We start from the raw sequence: 22,500 nt of genomic DNA on the forward strand, positions 1-22,500 counted from the left end.
AAAGCAGAATTAAAGTTAGTTGATCATGGTCTAATTTGTTATATGTTGTCTTATATTATATAAGACATTGCAAAAACCTTATACTTGAACAGAAAGTAATTACATGAAAATGCTTCAGTTGAAAAGATTAAAAATGAGCGAATAGGCCATTTCCGAGTTCATGTCTGCCTCCTCTTCAAAGCGAGTCTAAGTGCAATCTTTTTGTCATGGTAATTAGTTCTACTTTACATATGAATGAAAACTAATTTTCATAAGAAAAACTTCGCACTTAGACTCTCTTTGAAGAGGAGGCAGACACGAACTCGGAAATGGCCTATTATTTTTCTTTGTTTCTTTGTCTCATAAAACTTGATTCTTCAAATAGAAATATTTACCTCCATTACTGCTTGTGATAAGCTAATGAGTTTGGATACAGTGCGAGTCAGCAAGCCAGAAATCCCTGATCTCAATAACCGCAAGCTACCTAAGGAACTGTAGGCTAACTGCAGTGCTAACTAGGCTAGACAATGTGTAATTTAGGCTAACTGTAAATGTTTGCATGACTCCTATGACTTGGAGCCATGTGAACCCGAGCAAGCAAGAAATCCCTTATCCCATTATAAAGGCAAACCGCAAGCGACCTATTCATTTTCCCTTGATAACTGCTTTGTCGTGATTTGTTGCTCTCTTGAGATATTAAATTTTAGTAAGCCATATTGCCATCAGTTTTGGGACATGTAATCAGAATAAATTGACGTTTCTACCTAAGAATATGCTAATTTCTGACAAACCTCTATTAAACGGCCAACCTCCATTAAGCAGCCACTGGCCGTTGCCTTGAGGGTTGCCACTTAATAGGGATTTCACTGTGCCGTCCTACAAATAGAACCTACAACTATCCTTATAACATAATTTGCAAACCCTATTTTAAAAAAAACCCTATACTTCATCTAAAATGTTAACAATAACATCTTAGTGAATATTATCTAGAAATAATCTTAATCTTAAAAGGACTTTGCATTGTTTAGGGAGGAAGGAAGCACTGATGTTTGCATCGGACTCAAAACTGTTCTTGATCTTCTTCCATCCAGATCTTTCATGGTTTTACACAGACCTTCTGAGTATCCTCCTAGGACATCAACAATAATGTTACGTTGAATGATGTCATACTGTGGACACTGTTCCTTCACTTCATACCTGAGCAGGCATACTTTATGGTCTTCTCAGAATTCATCACGCACCTGTTATCCACCCAAGGGACACTCATTTCTATCAACTGAACGTTCCTTGCTTCTTTGCTGACAACCCTTGCATTGATCCTATTGACTCTTACTTGTTGTGTTCTCTGCATAAAGCTGTATTTCCCAGTAAGGTATTGCTTATTAATTATTGTACAATGCCCTTGGTTGCACAAGGGAGTACCATGGTGGTATAGTACTCCCTTGATCTCAAAAAAGGGAATTTTAACCACTCCGTTGTGCCTTGCAAGTACCGGGGTATTAATTTTACTTTGTGCTAAAGCAATGCAACCTGCCAAGATATGGAATATGGGGCACCGTCTCTGCATCCTTCACACACATTGGCACACTATGTCTAGCCCAGTGGTCAAGCCTGTCTTCCTTTAATGGTAAACTTTTGGTTATTAGTTGTTTGCTCTTGGATGCCAGCAGGGCACACTGTCCACTTGGTCAGCCATGCCATCATCAGTGTTTGTTTTTCGTGATGTCCAGAAGCTCATTCTCCTGAGAGGATTTCAAGCAGGTCTTTTACATCTTATCTTGCTGCTTGTTGTCCCTCACTAGCGATGGGGTTGGACAATCCAAACTTCTGGGACTCTGCTGCCACTGCTGATTGGTGACCAATCTCTGCTGCATGCTCCTCAAACTATCTTACCAAGCCAATTGTAAGGTCAGGATTGAAGTTTTGAGTTGATAGGCACATAAGGCTTGTGGATGGTTACCTTCATCCTCCATTATGATCTTATGTCCCTCTTTATCAATTCTCCTATGCAGGAGCCAGCATTTAAGACCACATCAGATATGTAGGTACCTGCAGGGCAAACTGGTTTGATGTGTCAACCATTTTTTAATCTGAGAGTGGACTTGACCAGATCACAGACAAGATTATTGAAGGTAGACTATTGCAGATTCTAATACCAGTTTCTCATCCCGATGGACATTTTTACACCCATATACTTGCAACATTTTCCTTCTTCAAGGGCTGCAATGACTGTTAAGCCATCTAATTTAAACCCCTGTGAGTCCTTCATCATTAACTCTCTTTTAAACAGGAGGATACTACAGATCTTGGATTTCCATTCAAGACCAATATCTTTCATACGGTACACTGCTTATGTCCTTCATCAAAATTTATAACTTTCCTTCAGACTCCAAAAAGACCTTTACATTGTGTATATAAATACTGGTAGGTCTGTTCTCCAAGCTACGGGCTGAAGCATAGAGTGAATAGCTTGGGACAAAGGGGGTTGTCATCGTGTTAGACCTCTGGTGAACCTGATAGTTTACGATGATTCACTACCATTCTTTGTCACAACTATAACTTTTGTATACTAACTAGAGCACAGGTTTCGGATAACATCATGTAACCAATTGGAAAATGTATGCTAGGAGAACATTTCCGTCAGCCACTTGTGATTCATGCTACCATAGGCTGTCCTCACATCCACTCAAGTAGCACTAAGATTTTGCTTTCCTCTTTTACAATCCAAGCATTTGATCAATTAGCAGGTTGTACATTATGCCACTACATCTTAATGGTTAGGGTTCTTAAGATTAAAAGACAAGATGTGAACCAATTGTACACAGTGTGGTACATGTAGGTCACTGGTTACCACTTGTTAGTGGGTCAAGTTTTGGAATTCAAGGTAAGTACCAGTTAAGCGAGTCTTGTGAGTCTTGTGAACATCTGCAAAGCTTCTTTTAGGGCACTAAGTAACATCGGCAAGATTAGGAACTATCTCAATCAACCTCAAGCTGAAATGCTAGTTCACGGTTAGGCTAACCCTAACCCTAACCACTCATTTACAAAGTAAAAAATGATTTAGCTTCAAAGTACCTGTCTGATCTTGTCTCAGACTATACCACCTCTCACAGCTTACATTCCAAAGGAAAAGGATCATGGTACTAGCAGTCCCTCGCTTGAACTCGAAAACCTATGGAGATGGAGCATTTTCTGTGGCCGGACCTGAATTATGGAACACTTTGCCACCAGATCTTAACACAGCAAACTCTGTAGATATTTTTAAATCCAATCTTATTACTTTTTCATTTAAAAAGTGAATCTGAACTTATGTATAAAATTATGATTATTTTATCATTATCATGCTGCTTGAGTGTATATAGTTTTATTTTATGTAAAACGTATGGAGACGTTTTGTATTATGCGTTTTTAAGAATTACATTATTCTTATTCTTATTACCAGTAATAATAATAATAATAATAATAATAATAATAATAATAATAATAATATTATTATTATTATTATATTATTATTATTATTATTAAGTTAATGCTTGTAATGCACAATCGTTAGGAATAACAATTACTGTGTAAAGGGATTTGACATCCATGGTGAACAGAAAATGATGTCCAGGATCAGTAGTGTCGAATCTGAAAGATTCAAATATGTGAAGCGTGTGGTTAGTGTCTTCAACGTAAGTAGGAAGATTCTTGACAAAAGAAGCTAGGACTTCATCAAGGTAAGCTGAAATGTTTTCAGTAGGGCAACTAAAAGCAGACACAATGGGTCGACCAGGGTTGTTCGCCTTCGTTGACTCTACTCTAACAATGATGACATTGTGAGGAGATCTGATGAGATGCTAACATTCTTTTCCCTACGTGGTTATCCTTGTGCTTCTCTTAAAAATGATCTACGGAGGGTGAGAACTATCAACCGTCCTGATGCCATATGCCCAACTGAGCTGAGAGTCAGCGCCTTTGACCGAGTACCTTTTGTTTTCACAAACCACCTTTCCAACAAGCAAATCAAGCATTTTCTATTTCAGAAATTCCGTATTCTATCAAATGACCAGCTGACCTGTCATATCTTCTTGCAACCACCTGTCGCAGCATACAAACAGGATCACAACCTAAGAAACTTACTTGTACACTCAACTGACCACGCACATACTGATCAGAGTGGCACGCGTGCCTGTCAACATCCAGGTTGCCACACCTGTGCGTAAGTCAGTCCTGAAACAGAGATACGATGTCGTCTATGCTCCTTTTCCATCCACGGCCATTTTACCTGCCAGACCAGTAATCTTGTATACTGCATATCCTGTAACCGATGTCCTACCACTCTTTATTTCGGTGAGACCGGGACGGAATCTCAGGAGTTGTTTTAGCGAACACTTCCGAAGTATATACCGAACAACCCTCCAACATTTCAGGTGGGCAACAGTATTTCTGGGTTTACAGTTATGCCACTGCACTAATCTCCAATGGAAGCAATGTGAGATAAAGTTGATTTTCCAGTTGGGAACTGTGCAGCCTGATGGACTTAACATCAATAACTTCAACTTTATTTTAAAATGACTTAATGCATGCGTGTGCACCACCATTCATCCGCGGACTTCTTTCTGATTGCGTACTTCAATGGTTTTCTGCACACTGAAGAAGGGTTCTACACCCGAAACGCCTGTGATTATTTTTTTAAAAACTGCTGACACTTTTTGACATTTCCTTTTATATCATTCTACTTGTTTATTCATTTTAAGTGTCACGCATATCCTACAAAAAGTTTTAACTACTGTATAAACGTTGCTATACTAGAAAAAACCCAGGTATCTTGGAGTGACACAAAGAGGAGCACCGCGCACCGGTGGCTCAGTTGGTTGAGCATCGGGCTGTCATGCGGGAGGTCGTGAGTTCGACTCCGGCCGGACCAACACTCACGGTCTTAAAATAACTGAGGAGAATGTGCTGCGTTTGTGATTACATCTGCAAACGGTTAGACTTTCAAGTCTTCTCGGATAAGGACTGTAAACCGAAGGTCCCGTCTCATAACCCTTGTTGGAAATTAAATAGTATGGGACGTTAAATAACCCACTCACTGTTTGATAAGAGTAGGGGACGTAGTCCCCGGTGTTGTGGTCTAACCTAAGCTGGACGGGGGCATCTTTCACTTCCATAAAAATTAATTGTAAACTGCGTAACAAGCAGTCTGGCTTAAGTCCCCCACAAAAGTATTGTAAAATTAGTCCTGAAAAGCCCCGTGGGGGAGAGACTAATAGCAAATCATTGTATCTCATTGTGTAAAGAAATGAAGAAGATCAATAATATTATTCAACTGCCTTGAAGCCACCTGTTGACTGACTAACGGCTAACTGTCAGGCAACAAAAAGTTGACAGTTTCAAGAAAATTGCTTACCAAAAATAGCACCAACCTTCATTTGCTCATAAGCTCTGACTTCCTCTTCCCAGTGCAAAAACCTAGCTACTGCTGTCTGCACTCTGCCGAGAAGACCCTAAAAGTAAAGTTTATGATTTCATACAGCATGTACAGCAAGTGCCAACACACTTGTCAATGTGAATCATATTTAAAAGGAACAAAATGGTAAGGCTATCCCTAACCCAACTGACTTTGTGGATTACCCATTGAAAGGGGAGGGTACACTGTACTTGGTGCCATGCTGAGAGAATGTCTGGTGTGGTTATTGCAAGGTAGGGATAGTTTCTTTTATGGTGTCCTGGGGCCAAGTCTTCCTGGTGCAATATGTATATCCTTGATGAGACTTCGACACAGGGCTAAAGGAATGCTGCACGAAGCAATTCCCTGGTTACAGTTTTTATTGATTAGTTCTTAAGAAGGACCCTGTCTGCAGCACTAAAAATCAAGTGTGGTAACGTTAAAAAGGCTAGCCTGAATGTAATGTCAATACTTACGGTGACCCACAAGTGTCACATCATTGCAAATTACTAATCAAAAACAAATTGCAAATTTATTATTACAAATCAATCACAACAAATTCAAGTCGCTCACAGCAGATAAAAAAATTGCCCAATCACAGCAAATTCAAATCACCCATCATACAACAATATGGTCATTGCAGTGTAGCCAAGAAGTGTTTTTGTGTTCAATATAACTGCTTTTTCCTTTTTTCTGGGAATATCCCTGGAAAGAACATCAAGTGAAGTGAGTGTGGGACCAGGGCCAAGCAAACTTAAGTTAACCCTAAAGTTCCAAGAATGGCAATAACCCAAAGGTAAAGATGGAAAAAGAAAGGTGACAGGAAAAAAGGAAGGTAATAAAAAAAAAAAAAACAAGGAAACTGAAGTGCTAATTTTACTGGATTGCTAGCCTGGGTTGGCAAACCCTAACCCTAAACCTTGCAGACAGTAGATGTTGTTGTTGCCACGAAACACGTATCAGACACCATATTGGAAGAGCGTGGGCCTGGTCTGGGCCAGGTCACCCTGCAGAGACCTATCGCATGCTCTCCCAGTGTGGTGTCTGATATTTGTTTCGTGGTGACAACAACATCTACAGCGCTCAAAATAAAATAAAAAATTCCAGGTTGTCCCTGTTTCAAATTACCCATAATGTTGGTTGTCCTGATAAATGCTTGGTTGCCCATTGGGAAGCCCCATACATGGTTTTGAGATGCAATTGCAAGGCGCTGAAACTTGAGTATCCCATACATGTAGTTCTAGTTTTTTTTTTTGTGGAAGTCTGGGTTTAACCCATTGACATCCAAAGGGGTTAGGGTTAGGGTTAAGGTTAGACCAGACTTAGTATTTTACTCTGTCTAATACCAGACGATTTTACTCTTCAATGGGGAACCCCTGGGAGTCAATGGGTTAATAACTCACCGAAAAACTATGTCCCCGTTACGTTTAACATTTTCCATCGCCAGCCATAATTATGTGAATTTTCCAGAGATATTCAAAACACTGGAAATGCTCAACTGTGGTAAAATGATTATTGTTAAGTTCACACTAATATCAGCCATTGACAACAGAAAACCGTCAAGTGAGCCGGATGCTGCTTATGTCATACATTTTCAGTTTTTGGCTGGGTTGTCTGTTGTTTTTTTCTTCTGGCAACCAACCCTTTCATTTTACTGAAAACTAGTTGCCCGGTAAATTTTCTGGTCATCTGGGATGACTGGACAGCCGCTAATTTCGAGCACTGCATCTACTGCCTGCAAGCAGACTATTGGGTTGCTGGAGTGGAAAAACAAACAGCACGTTTGAAAGACATGAAGAGGCAGGAAATTGGACTTTAGGATACAAGGCACAGAAACCAGCTTGTTGCTGTTCAGCAAGGCTGAGGAAAAATGGAGGACCTTCCAAATTAACTTCAATCCTATGAGCTATTTTATGGTAGCCAGAAACCTAGTTTTCCTCCCAAGTGAAATGAACTTTTCATGTTTGAACACATACCATGAAGAACTGGGAAAGGATTACAACAAGATCAGTTAGTCTCTCTTTCTTTGTACTAGGCAAGGGTACAGTAGGGCTATAGACTTCAAAGCAAAGAGGGAAAAGTACCAGTAGAATCACCCCCAGTGAAGCATGCCGTAGTTAACATTTTGTTGTTACCATTGGTGCTCTGAGTGATGATGACCATTGCAGTTATTCTAATAATGACACTTCCATCATGGTTCAAATCCAATAAGTTGAGCATCTATCTGAGGCATTACACAGAATCAGGTGGACCAACAAGATTTAAACTCAAAGACAGCAAATTCTTTCCATCATCTTTTCTTGATTGTATGCAGAGGAGCACCCTTATTTAGGCTACTTACACTTTGGCAACAAGAGGAAAAGCAATGTAGTGCAGAAAACATTCTTCGTGTTTCAAGGTATTGAGTATAGCAATAGAAAGCTCCAAAGGACTTTTTGACCCACATGACTGTGAGCATTGGCCAGGCAATTCCATATACAGCATCCACCATACTTCTATTCTTTGATTATGTGGAGAAAAGCCATGAATGTGACCCTCTCATTCATAAAGAGGCACTGTACAGCAGCCAATAACCTGTTTTCAGTTCCAATATCAGACCTGGCTTTCGAAGGACACCACCCCTCTTGCCCATTCTCTTACCACTTCCAAATAATTTTGATCTTGCAAAGATCACAGGGTAATCAAACCAAAGTAATTATCCTTTACACAAGTTCAGGTGTATTGGAAATCCATAAGCCCTCTAAAGCTCATTAATACCCATTGACATGCTGGTAGTCGTTTGGGCCTGGGTTCACATGTAAGAGCCATTGCAGTCAATGTGCATGTCTCATCACACAACTATTAGGATCCATTTCTCTTCAAAAACTCTACAGTAAATGTTTTGGAATCGCACAACCCTATCCTCTTAATGTGTTCCACACATTAAACCACAGAACATCATGTTTACAATCAAAATTGTTTTACCTTTTTTCAATGGAAGTGTTTGTAACTAAAATGAATGAATTAAAAAAACCCTTTTTTGGTTTTCACATTTTCCCCGTGCTGCCATCTTGAATTGTGACATGTCACGGGTGCCCCATTGTCTCAAAACAAAACCCCTTAGTGTGAAAACAATGAGGGAAACTGAAACATAACAATTGTTATTCAAGGTGGTGGTGTCCAGGAAATTTGAAAGTGAAAGTAAGTGATTCTAAAGCTCATTTGTTTCAATTCAAACACCTTTTTGGAGAAAATTGTTGAGCTAATTTGATTGCAAACATTATTTTTTTTAGGTTGAAAGTTACCGGTATTCAAAAGCTGGAGTGGAGGTTCCCTAGAGCTATGAAAAAGGGCAGAAGTTATGGTTGAATGACACGTTTTTCCAGCAAACCACTTGGCTTTGTGCCATGTTTGGCAATTCAGCTTAGCTTGAAATGCATTGTCAGAGACAAAATGTCTAACTGCTGAGCAATTTGAATTTGCTGCAATCATTTTTAGTTGCTGTAAGCCATTTAACTTTGTTGTGATCTGTTTGAAATGAATGACGTGGATGATTTGTAATTTGCCGCAATGGATTTATGTTTGATGTGAGTAATTTGTAATGATGTTGCAATCTTGTGGGCCACCATAATAACAAGTATTCATCTAAAAGAAAATGGCTGAAATGGACTGGAGGGAATACATGGCAAGAGTGAAATGGGGCTGAGGAAAGAGTGAATTCGAGAAGGGGGTTTCTCTATCAATTTGGGTCTTGCCCTAGCACGCTCACAATGGACTTATTTCTAGATACACTTTACGCATAAAAACCAACAAAGGGCCACCACTTCAACCAATCAGGAGAAGTCATGTCACACAGATGTATCCAGAGTGTGTCTTTGTTTCCTGGGACGCCCTCGTTTTCCTTTTGGACGCATAGAATATAGAACAAAGGGTCCAATTGGACGCAGAAGAACAAATCGAATGTTTATGCAAATTACAAACTCCAGGAAAAACATTACCTCGCATTTATTTAAATTCTTAAAAAATCGTGCAACCGCATGCCTTAAGAAATTTTTAAATTAGTTTAAGTTTTAAGTCTAGATTACAATGTTTCGCTATTGTACATATTAAATAGGCAATTTTTATCTTAGCATGTAATTAGTTAGTAACAGACGAAGAGCCACTCTGTGGAAACGCTGTTATTAAACCCTTTACTTACTTACTTACTTACTTACTTACTTACTTACTTACTTACTTACTTACTCCAGGAAAAACAGGCGAATGGCATATTTCACAAGGAAATTGAAGCTTTCCAAGTGAATTTCAAGCATTGGTTTGCTAATCGTGAGTGAAATGACAGAGAATCCAACGACGAAGTATGTTAAATGTTTGTTTCGTGCGACCCTGTTGATATTAATTCCAGGAATGCATGTGTCATCGTCTTGTTTCTTGTCTTGCAAACTTACCTGTTTTGCAACTTTTTCAGAGTTAGCGAAGACACGGGTCGATGATGAACTGTGTATTGATTTGCTTATATTTGTTTACTCTTTTGTACCCTCAAGTGTTGCTAAAATAAATGATGCTCTTTTACGAAAAATTCAGATTCAGTTTTGTTTTATTTGCTGTGGAGATCTAGATCATTTATGAACTGGAGCCAACAGTTCCTACAACATATGGATTCCTCGAGACGTTTTCAGATGTGATCGATGGAGGTTTGACAGCCCATAATTATATTTTGATCGATGAATCAACAGGCGTAACAGTTTCAAAGAAATTTATCATTTTATTTTAAGTACATATTCGAGGGGAGGGATAAGGCTATTTTTGTGCAATTTAGAAATCTGAAAGGGTACTGCACCAGCAAGTCAGAGGCCATAGGTCAAATATTAATTCTTGAATGTTAATTAGCTGGACCCCCAAAATTTTGCAATGGACTCCACAATTTTTCAAGAAGGGGTCCAGAGGACCCCACAATTTGAAAACCTGGATACACCTCTGCATGTCATGTTTTTTCAGGGACAAGACAACTAATTTTTGCAGGAAAAGGTATTCTAAAAATAGACTCATTTGTGACTGTGCTGGTCCCGAGCTCAGCCTTGCCATAAGAACACTCTCATCTAATTCACTCTTGGGCTGTGGGGATGACTAGAGTCTCAATATAGTATTTGCTTACAGACATACACTTTGATTTTATTATAATATTGACTAGATTGGAACAAACGTCTTGCTATCTAAAGAAAAAAGTACTTAAGGTGAACATTACTTTTAAGTGTTCATACCTTTGCACTTTCAACATAGTGGTAAACACTCCTCAGATCATTCACAATAAGTTTCTCTTCTGATGTTTCCTAAAAATTGATTCAACGGGCAACTATTAATAGACAAGTGGGAGGCGTGGTGGCCTCATGGATAGTGCACTCGACTCTGGATCGAGTGGTCCAGGTTCAGGTCCTAGCCAGGGACATTGTGTTGTGTTCTTAAGAAGGGTTAGGGTTAGAGTTAAAAACACCCAGGAGTATAAATGGATACCGGCAAACTGCTAGGGGGTAACCCTGCCATGGACTAGCATCCCATCCAGGGGGGAGTAGAAATACTCCTAGTCGCTTCTAAGGAAACTGGAGATAAGCGCCGGCCTGATAGGCCTTCTGGCTCGTGAGCAGTGACTTTACCTTTACTTATTAATAAACAAGGAAATGTACAAATTGTTTGCAATTTCCTAAACCTAAGGAATGATCCATACAGTGTGTACTTATAAACTGTTGCAAATGGTTGATCTCGCTGGTCATTTACAAGACTAAACTTAATTTATATAGTCTTTCTTTTAAAAACATACTCGGTTATTTTCTAACTCCATACAAATTTTGCTGAGGGCTTCTGCTGCTGTCTGTAGAGAGAAAAAAATGTACAGAATCAAAACAGGGAGTGGAAATAGCACACAGATGGGATATAAATTGACCCTGACATACAAAAGTTCGTCCAAGTAGGTAAACCACATACCTTTAAATATGTATCAGCTGGTTCGAAGTCTGCCAAAGATTTGAACCAAACACCAGAACCATCTAAAGAGAGAACTTCATAGTAACTATTAATGTTATCAGATGGTACTGTACAACTGCAAAACAATTGCAAACTAGGGCAAAGAAGGCAGGACCTATAGTGTTCTTGTTCAAACTTTCCTGAAGATGAATAATCAAGCCATCAAGATTTTCTGCAAACTGCTTTAAGTATCTCTGCAGACAAAAACAAACAAAAGGTACAAAAAAGAGTAAAGGGCATGATGAAAACGTTCTTGGAAACTTTTTCTTCACCAGGCATGCATTTATTTCTTGAAAGCCCCTCCAATTAGACCAATTTGGAGCGACACCATTAATTTTATTATGTATTTCAAAAGGAAGACAACTGAAGGAATTAGTTTTTTTCAATAGTCTAATTTTGATATGCATGTGGATGCCCCAGACCGTTCAAATCACTCTTTGACTACCAAAAGGATTTCTAACTATTGTTCCGAAACTCAACTCCAAGCAACCAGCTTCCTACCCAATGCTTTCATTTTATACATGGGTGACCCAATAAGCTGTATGTTTTCAATGTTACTATGTATAGATAATGAAAAAGTTTATTTAAGCCCATTGCAGTAAGGTCAGCACAGATAAATCACTGAACCAGAAAAATATCCAGTACAAATAAGTCAAGTATAAGTAGAAAGGTCACTTAACTATATTACTTTTTTTAGAGCATGTGTTGTTATTCTTGTGTCCAATACCACTTTAAAATAATGTTTTAAGAGGTAGCCTTTACCAGGGGGCTGGCAACAAGATTGTAACTGGATTTTCTGTCTTGAATTTGGAAAATGACAATGTTACTAGTGTCATGCTTGGGTGCAACTAGAAAACCGTACTTTGTTACTAACCATACACTTGATAACTGGGGCATTCTGATCACAACAATCTTGACTTAAACATTCCTGCTCTGTGACTTTGTCTTTCTGCTTTTTCCTCTCAAGTTCATCTCGTGCTTTTTGCACATCCTATAAATCACCCTTCATTACTGTTGTGTCAAGAAAGCACTGAATGCAATAAAGCAATATTTTCATGCCAGCTTCATGTCTTACCTGCCCCTCACCAGTTAAAAACAAGTATAGGAGATAGTGCTTTTTCAAAACCTGTAACAAACAAACAACAGATTGAATAATAGTAATAATTAATAATAATAATAATAATAATAATAATAATAATAATAATAATAAAGATAATAAAATAAAAACTAGCTCTAAGAAGTCACGACGTTTTGACCTCTCCGAGGTCATTTTCAAGTGAGCAAGTCTTCTAAATTTTCCAAATTAGCATAAAGATGTTGAAACAAGTTAAAAAATGATAGAAATGTGGCAAACGCTAAAAAGTGTTAAAAATACATGTATATGCAAAGGAAAGAATAAAAGAAACCAAGGTTACAGCAGCAGTCAAGTTGTTCCAGAACAGAGAACTGGTGATGAAGATGGGGCGTGAATTCGAAAAGCGTGCGGAGAGTGTGGGACACCAGACACTGACAAAGGAAGTGGCGAAGTATGCAGAGGAGTTTGGCCTGCAACTAAAGCTCCAATACCCTGATCCAGCCCGCGTCACATAAGGAAGGAGAGGTTATAGCCAAAAAGAAAAGCTTAAAAGTCACCTGAGGAAAGAGCGAGAATTAAGACTGAAAGGGGACGTAGGGGCCCAAAAATTGCAAGGGAAGTTGGTAACAGCAAGAGAAGGTCACGAGGAGATAAGCATTGAGCGATGCTTTTGGTGGCTAAGCGAGTGGTGAACATGCCCAACACATACAGTGGCGGGTATATTCAAATTATATGAATGGCTTCTACCCACTAGATTGTACCCGTTCCACAAGACATGCGCGAGTCAGAGCAGCGACCCAATGTGTAGGTTACGTGGTACAACGCCAGAGAGCATGGCTCACATCTTACCCACTAGCCCTGCGCTTGCACAAACAAAGTATGTGGCAAGACATGACGCAGTCTTAAAGGTCCTGTTCTTCGAGATCCTATTTGATCTGGGCTTGATAGACACTGTGCCTCCTTGGTATTCACCCATCAAACCGCTGCCTGTATATGAAACAGCGGAGGTACAGTCGTACTGGGATTTCCCAGTCTATGGGGAGTTTCAAGAACTGAAGGCGAATAGAGTAGACACCAGGATTGTCAACAGCCAACACAAGCAAGTAATAGCGCTGGAGATGAGCTGCCCCTGGGTGAGCAACCGTGACAAGAACATGTCAGAGAAGACCATGAAGTACATGCCACTCAGATGGGAGATGAAGCAGAGGCACCCAGGATATAATATCGCCCAGTACAACATCATCATAGACATTTTGGGGAAATGGTCCAAGGACTTAGATGCTACTCTACAGAAGCTGGTGGAAAACAGAGCTAAAGATGTGCTCAGAAAGATACAAAAGGCGTGCCTTTCAGGAACTCTAAATATTGCTCGCACGTTTTAAGTCGCAACGTGAGCACTCAGTCTGCAATAGGTCCTTTTTACTTGAGAAAGACATTTTTTTTTTAAGTTTTACTACGTCCCTTTTTTGTAATTAGTTTAACTTTTATTCACTTTATCGCCCATGGGTTACGATGCTGACAGCGCCTCCTGATGCTACTTAAAACTGTATATAGCATAAAGACGTTTTAACTGCTATAATAATAATAATAATAAACTACCGATAGATCATTGGTTGGAGTTTTGATTGGCTTAGCCATCATGGTATATTATGAGCTATTATACCACGCTTTACAAATACCAGTAACTCTATGCATCAGTTTTGAGTCTGGTCCACTGTAAAAATAGCCAGAGGTGTGATAAAAGCAAGGACAACTGTTGAGACTTGCCCTAAAGAAGTTTTTAAAATGGTTTTTAGTAAAGCTTCAGTGGAAGAAATTTCACGAATTTCTTCCACTCGTTTGAAAATTCAAGTTTTGGCCCACAGATAGAAAATTTATATTTAAATTGAAGGAAGATATTACAACATGTTAATTAGAAAAAAAAAATCGTTAGGTTTGAGCCATTGTAAGGTAATTTTGACGTTTTAAAAAAGTGTGACGTCATAAGTGCCATCTAATTTTAGTAATATCCTTAAAAATTTGAAAATCAGTGTTGAAAAAGATTACAGGCATTTTTGCTATACTGAAAGAATGCTTTTAAAGAAAACTCCATCTGAATCGGATAAGACGGCGCAAAGTTATGGAAAATCAGAGAATTCAAATTTCCTGCCTTAATGCCCATATATGGTCAAATTGGGCTGTTTACACGCAAAGAACATTTAACATATTGGTACAGGAGTTAAGCCTAAAATATATAAAATCAAATTTGTAGTTTTTTTGATTTAATATTTTTGGTGCTATGACGCATTAAAACTCATTAAAACGTCATTATGACGTCACAATGACGTTTTTCGTGACGAAAAACGCGTCATAGCACCACAAATATAAAGTCACAAAAACTACAAATTTGATTTTATATATTTTAGGCTTAACTCCCGTACCAATATGTTAAATGTTCTTGGCGTGTAAATAGCCTAATTTTGACCATATATGGGCATTAAGGCGGGAAATTTGAATTCTTTGATTGCTATATTTTAAAGCCGTTTTATCCGATTGAAATGGGGTTTTCACCGGTAATCATAAAATCTCATGCGAAACATTAATATGCACTTTTTATCATTTCTTTTCTAAAATGCAAAATCCATACCAAATTTAGACATCATTTGTGACGTCACAATAACAGACAGATCACACGAAAAGATGGCAATTGCAAGGTAACTCATCAAACTTTGTACCTGCCAAATTTGGTGAAATTCTATGGCTTCTTTTTCTTTCTATGGCCTCAGACATCAATTTTTAGAGTCAGTGGAAAAAAAAATTATAGCAAATGACCAACGTGGAATGGGCAAAAAGCAAAGTATGCTGTAGAGCAGTTTTTCTGTACAAAAATATTCTCCTTACTTTGTGAGCAGAAATCCTTGACAAAAATCTCTGAACTTCTCTCATTTTCCCTAAAATTGGTCACAGAAATGGCAAAATCATCAATAATTTGTGGGAGACGTGGTGGCCTCATCATCAGAGTGCTCGACTCTGGATCAAGTGGTCCGGGTCCGGGTCCGGGTCCGGGCCGGGGACATTATGTTGTGTTCTTGGGCAAGACACTTTACTCTCACCATGCCTCTCTCCACCCAGGTGTATGAATGGGTACCAGCGAAATGCTGGGGGTAACCCTGCAATGGACTAGCATCCCATCCAGGGGGGAGCAGTAATACCCCTAGTAGCGTCATGCTATGGAAACTGGAGATAAGCGGCGGCCTGATGGGCCTTCTGGCTCGTAAGCAGAGACTTTACCTTTTACATCAATAATTCATGATGCCTTGTAATTTCTGTTAAAATAAGTTTACCTAATCAGTATTCTGTATAAAAACTGCATGTACAGAATGACCATTCTATGATATTCAAATAAGATTCTTTTCTTGATTTCTTTATTTAACATTTTCATGTCAAAGAATTGAAATAATGGGGATCTAGCTGTCCAGCATTTACAGCTGTACAATGGCACACCTAAGGCTTGCCATTGTAAATACTGCACCCCGACAGATCTCCCACTTACATGTACCCTCTACTATAAAACACCTTTAAAGGACCAGAAAGGAAAAAAAAAAAGGAGCATATTTTTTATTCACTGGAATTAGGGTTTAGGGGGGACAGCTATTCTCAGAGTTATTTTAATTTATAGAGTTATGTCGTAGAGTTAGAGTTAAGTTTCCAAAATCCTGAATTCAAGATTTTGGACAAGTTTCCAAAATCTTGAATTCAGGATTTTGGAAGTCGTTAACTCTAACTCTAAGTCATACATGTAACTCTACTTAAATAACTCTATTGATAGTTAACCTCAGGTTTAGGTTACTTTCATACTTACATTTGTACTATGGTAAAAAAGTTCATCACCACCATCTCAATTATACAACATAGCTTTTTGAGGGTTTCGGATATGGCTGTCCTTTGCTATTTGTATTCTATATCCATCATCAAGTTTAGTACTCAAATTATTGTTAATGTGTTTTATTATGACTAACTCTGTGAGCGGGCAAAATGAACCAAATCCTGTGCTGTGATTGGCTACCCGCGTGGGCAAAATGGAGCTATATTGCCTGCTCGGGATTACTCCCTTGGTCCCGCAAGATCACGGATCATTTTTTGGTGTTTTATCCCATATAATAAATCCTTTATTTACCAAGCTTGTTTGATCAAGATGGCTGGATATTGGCCTTGTTTATGGACCTCAACTTAGTCTCAGTCCATAAACACGCAAAAAAAGAACTTGGCCAATATCCAGCCATCTTGACCTCATGCTTGGTCAATAACCCATATATATTTGAGAGAGAAACAAACTATCTTCAACTCATACCCTGAACCATGTATTATTAACCCACTGACCCCCACGAGTGACACTTAATAGATTTTACTCTAATGCTAGACGATTTTACCCATCAATGGAGGGTGTCCTAGGGCATTTGAGGTGTGAATGGGTTAAGATAGGCTGATACTAAATTTTCATCAACAACTTATACATGTAATACTGTGATACATCTGTCATACACCTGTCCAATATTTGATGATTTGACTCCAAGAGGTTCCCTTATTTCAAGTTGAGATATGTTACGCTGTTGATCAACTGTTTCAATTTTACTGTCACCTAGTGACTGTCGGTGGACATGTCACATGATGCCTACTATCAAAATACATGTACTTGTACATCTCATGCCTTGACCGACGAGTTGGCTACAATGTACGTGTCAGCCTTGTGTTTGCTTCAGAGCATACACGGCTGTCAATTAATTTGAAAGTAGACAGCTTATATTTCAAAGTAAGTGGCCATGAAAGTGAGCTTTGCCCACTTGACTGAGGCAGAGATTCCAACACTGTCAATTCAAACAAGGGAGGTTTTAGGAGCGGCATAGCTGTGCACACGAGCGCCGCAGGTGCAAGCCTCAAAGGGGTGTGGGGATGTGCTCCCCCAGGAAAATTTTTCAGACATGCACCTCTAAGATGCCATTCCTTGCATTTTGAGATCACAGTAAAAAAAAAAATAGTAGACTTTGTAATAGGCAGTGAAAGCTAAGGCTATTAGTCCTTAGCATATAATTATACTAAAACATTGGATAGCGTTGAACGAGTATGGGGAAGGTTCAAAAAACTTATTTATAAATAATGAACAAGTGCTCACTCATTGATATGTAAATCAATACTTCTTTATAGTAAACCTGATATGAACATCATACGAAACATGTATACCATTTAATATATTAAATAATTCATCAAACAACTTCAGTTTATTTATAAACCAGGCTGTCTCTTAGAAAGATTATTTACATATCATAAGGATGTAAATCTAATATTTCTAAATAATGAGGAAATGTTGTGCATCAATTCACTATTTACAATGTACAAATAGTGAAATTGCACCTTGTTGAGTGTCAATTTATTATTTAGGATCAATTCGTACTGAAACTAATTTATGAAGAACCTGCAAGTCAAAATGATAATATAATCCATGAAAATGATGGGAATTTCAAAAGTCATGGCCAGGCTTGGATAAATTCTGCTTGTAAAATTGCTTATTCTGCTCGGAATTCTGCTGACAGAACTTATCCAAGCCAAGTCATGGTGGGTCAGGCTAAAGGCATTCTTGAAAGGTAGAATGTGTCAAGCAACGCTACTTGTCTGAAGGATGACCAAACGTTACGTGACTTGACTTTTAAATTATTTAATTGCACTGGACATCACAATGCTTTTAAACAAACCCTATTTCTTCACTGTGACATTTTCATACAAACAAATCTGCTGTAACAGCTGCTCTGTTGCAGTTGCTAGTGCTTTTACAATATACCCTTCGGGCTATGACAGAAATTACTAGCGATTCTTCCTTGAATACCATTTAAAATCAATAATGAACTGATGCACCAAGTTTTCTTGACTCAACCCAATCAATCGCCACGATTTTTCTGCATGAACATCTAATATGAGCTTGCTCAACACCGTCTACAAAAAATTAATCTAACCAAGTGACATAAAAAACAAGGCTTTCAAGATGTTGCTTTGTTTACAGTGAAGGTACCGGTAAGTGAGTTATCTTTTTTCGCTTAACAGTACTTAACAGGTAGTGTTTCGGTCAATGCATTGGTGTGTGTCGGTGACATGTTGGTTATAATTACAGTGTATGTCAGCCAATGCATCGACCAACATGTTTGGATGGATTTCATTAAAATAAATGTACCTTACCATGCAACGAAGAATGCGGAACCAATGGCGGTATTATTCTTTCAGGACAAGACTCCTCTAATGCTGATTGGAGCCAAACAAAGTCACCCTCACTTCGATGAACCTCATAGTCAGAGAATTTGTAGTGTTCAAGAGTAGTCTATTGTAAGACAAAGAACAAATAAGCAAGATTCAATTAAACATCTGCAAGCAGGTACAAAGAAGGGAAACACTTTTTCAAACACTAACTGCATAGTGCTTATATTGTGACAGATCTAGAATTAGCTCTCAGAGCAGTACACTCTGATCATTAAGGCTGCAAGAAGGATTGATAACAGTCATCTTTGAGGAAACAGGGTACGCTGGAAACTGAGAAAGGACCGTGGAAGGGGCCATGGTACCGTTAACAATAACTACTTAGTACAATAACATTTTCAAATATGATACCACTGAACACTAGCATTGTAAATATGTTCTGAATAGTACCTTTGTAACAACTTTAAATGTTGCATTTTTCTCATCAGTTTCAGAACATGTTACAGTAACACGGAGAAGTTCTGGGCTTGGAGTTGTTGGACTACAACAAACAACAAAATTAATACAAATTCACCAAAGACAATACAGAAATTGGCATTTGACATTAACATTTTTCATGCTCACGTGGTTGGGTGTTTGCTTGTTTCCTTTGGGCAGCAAACTTTGGAATGTGAGGCAAGGTCGGAAACCCTGTTAATTTTGGGATAAAACAAAAGCTTTTCAGACTTGTAACAAATATGTTGTAGACCCAAATGAGTGAGTAGTATTAATCCAACTACTGTAACTTAAATAACATGGTTAATACCTCATTTTTTCATGACACAGAGCACATGATAGCATTAAATCATCACCAGAATTATCAGATTTACCCTGTAAAATAATATTATAAAAATGTTACACTCTGCTTCTAAACGTTATTTCAACAGTTTGTAGAAAGCAATTTAGTGGGGTAAGACTTAGAAGATAATGATAATACACCGTATTCAGAAGAATTTAGCCCAGCTAACGAAGCTCCAGGAATGTCATCTGCGGTAAGAATACCTGAGTCATTCACTGCACTACTTGAGCACGCCATTTTAGGAGGATTAAGCTCTGATAAGACTGGAATATCATATAACATAAATCTGCTGACAGCCAATACTAAAATTTTCCAGACTGAAATACGGCCTACCAAATCTTGCTTTCATGTATTAGAACCTACAATACTAGACATATTTAGTTGGAACACTTAGCGAATGGTCCAGAATCATCGTGTTACAAGAGATTGTAGCTTATACCACATCTCCCTCCCCCCAATTCAATGTTGTGTGAGAATTTTTTGGGCGACTACTAGTAGTTGTGGAAATCAACATTGGAGGAATGGGGAAACGGGGATGGGTGTTCCAACAAATGTGACAAGTATTGTATTTGCTTCAAGAAAATCGGCAAATCTGTAGATCAGAAATCAAGTCTCTTTAGAAAAGAAGTAAACTTGTTACTAAGATAAACGGATTGTCTCTTCGCATGCTTTGTATTTAAAAAGGCGGGCAGTTGGCCTGAAGATGATGATAATCAAGGAATATGTGTTGGAGAGTTTTTAGAAGGCCAAATAATTATAAATACTATGTGGTGTGTAAAGGAACATCTTCGATACGCTGTGTACCGCATTTCCATGTAAAGTAGTTGACACTGTGTCCTTTGATTAACGTAGCATACACATGACATCGGGGGCTTTAATTATTATCAAGACGAGAATCGAGCAAAATAAGGGCGATCCTCCTTGCACTAGTACTGATGTTGGCTTCTGAAGGCGTGACAACGGTTAGCAAAGGGAATAAAGCTAGAGAGGTGGGGTCGCTGACGTCTTGTGAGGTTCGGTGTGTATTTAATAATATATAGAGTGGTGCCGATATGGAGCTGGTACCAACTCAAGAAGAATTTACAGGATGCTTAAATTAAAATGGACCTATGTATGCAAATTCAGAAGTGATTGTCAACAATTCACTGTGCAATTCACCAGATACTTTAGCTCGATATGTAAGGGGGAAAGAGTTTCCGGGCATAAGAACCATCCTATCCCAAGGTTGTAATCTAAACTAGTTTGTAAATGTGAAATCAAAAAAAATCCCGTAACATTTCCTGCTATTGCGGCACGGTTCACCATGGTGAGTCATTTGTTTAAAGAAATGAACTGTTTATCTTTCAGCTCACTGACAGTTCACCATGGTGAACTGTTGAGATTCACGATTCGAAACCATGTCATCTCAGACCAGTGATTGCAAAAGTCTAATTACCTTGTTATATTTTCAAGCCTATAAATTTCTTCCTTATAACAAGCATTAGAGGTGCAGAAGTTGGAAAGCATTCATTGAGTTATTTCATCATGGTGCATACATAGAGCCGTTTTCAAATGAGTGTCGTAAAACCAAAACCATAGTAATTACTTTAACCAATCAAAAAGGACGGAGTCAATCCAGTAAACCAATCAAAACTCGAAGTAATTACACGTAGCCGACACAAAAGGCGGGAAAATGTGCACGCGTGAGCCACAATTGGTTTTGGTTTCACTTCTGATTGGTTGAAAAAGTGGCGCGAAAACTTTGAACCAATCACTGAGTGAAGTAGATGCAAAACCAAAGTAATTTGCTGATTACTTTCAACACTCAATTGAAAACCACTCTAAATTAACCTAATTAATGAAGGTAAACAGTGGTATGGTCAAAAGTTGGGTACGACAAACAATGGACTCGTTTTGCACTTAAACAGGGAAATTACAGACTTGTTGTTTTTCATTAATTAATAACAGGTGTCGTTTTCATTAGCTTTATATTTTCAGGGTTTCAGCCAGAGTTTTTCAAAAGCGGAGCATCAACCACTGCCAATGAACTGTTCTTTTGCTACAACTGATTTAGTCAGTCCTATCACAGAAAGAAATGTCTTTAGGAGCTGTAATATATTTGCATAGCTATTCTGACTCCTTGGTATATAAAATATGTCAATCAACGCTGACCGTGGCACTTGATGATCATGTCAGTCCGTCTGGGAATAGGGTTAGTGTTCAGGGGACAAAATGTACTTATCACACTAGTTTGGAACTGTTTGAATATTGCACGGCGTATATTGCATTGCACGGCTTCATACCAATGCACACCAATACTCAGATAATACTAGACATATTTAGTTGGAACACTTAGCGAAGGGTCCAGAATCATTGTTACAAGACCATAGCTTATATCACATCCCCCTCCCCCCAATTCCATGTTGTGTGAGAATTTTTTGGGCGACTACTAGTAGTTGTGGAAATCAACATTAGAGGAAGGGGGAAACGGGGATGGGTGTTCCAGCAAATGTGATGAGTATTGTAGGTCGTTCCGCGTGTCCGCCCTTTTTTAATACGGTGTATAATATTATTACATACACTAAAAAATACAAGATTTTACAAGATTTTACAAGATTTTTCATTTCCCTTACCTTTTGTATCAAACCATTTGGTTGTGTTTTTGTGTCTTTTTGAAGTATCTTATCTAAAAGTTTAATCTGCAATAAATCATAAGCCATAAAGATTAGCAACTGACCAACAGAACTCTATGTATCACATATTCACTAGCAAACATCTCATTACATTGAGTAATCTGAAAGATATTAAAGGATGATCACAGAGCCAACAACTGACCAAAGTTTGATGTAAGCAGCATTAGAGCCAATCCTGTGTGACCAAAACTGATAAATGTATATTTTCACCCGTTTCAATCCTATTCTGCTTTAAACTACACCGCCCCTAACCCTAACCCTAAGCCATGCTTTTAACTCCACACCCTTCAAG

The 22,500-nt window shown here is 38.4% G+C and overlaps 1 protein-coding gene across 4 annotated transcripts in view; it reads right to left on the minus strand.

Moving 5' to 3' along the window:
• LOC138012697 (uncharacterized) overlaps positions 1 to 22,500 on the minus strand; it is a 37,857-nt gene that overhangs the window by 3,708 nt on the left and 11,649 nt on the right. For all 4 annotated transcript variants that reach the window (XM_068859554.1, XM_068859555.1, XM_068859553.1 and 1 more), the window contains 13 exons: positions 22,149 to 22,214; positions 19,504 to 19,568; positions 19,323 to 19,388; positions 19,149 to 19,239; positions 18,684 to 18,822; positions 15,360 to 15,409; positions 12,480 to 12,530; positions 12,279 to 12,395; positions 11,520 to 11,598; positions 11,366 to 11,427; positions 11,202 to 11,252; positions 10,648 to 10,716; positions 5,388 to 5,468 (listed from right to left, as the gene is read on the minus strand). In XM_068859554.1, coding sequence (XP_068715655.1) covers positions 5,388 to 5,468; positions 10,648 to 10,716; positions 11,202 to 11,252; positions 11,366 to 11,427; positions 11,520 to 11,598; positions 12,279 to 12,395; positions 12,480 to 12,530; positions 15,360 to 15,409; positions 18,684 to 18,822; positions 19,149 to 19,239; positions 19,323 to 19,388; positions 19,504 to 19,568; positions 22,149 to 22,214 — 987 coding nt within the window. The remainder of the gene's footprint in view (positions 1 to 5,387; positions 5,469 to 10,647; positions 10,717 to 11,201; positions 11,253 to 11,365; positions 11,428 to 11,519; positions 11,599 to 12,278; positions 12,396 to 12,479; positions 12,531 to 15,359; positions 15,410 to 18,683; positions 18,823 to 19,148; positions 19,240 to 19,322; positions 19,389 to 19,503; positions 19,569 to 22,148; positions 22,215 to 22,500) is intronic.

The sequence above is a fragment of the Montipora foliosa genome, chromosome 8, assembly GCF_036669935.1.
Source record: "Montipora foliosa isolate CH-2021 chromosome 8, ASM3666993v2, whole genome shotgun sequence".
NCBI classification, from domain to species: Eukaryota; Metazoa; Cnidaria; class Anthozoa; order Scleractinia; family Acroporidae; genus Montipora; species Montipora foliosa.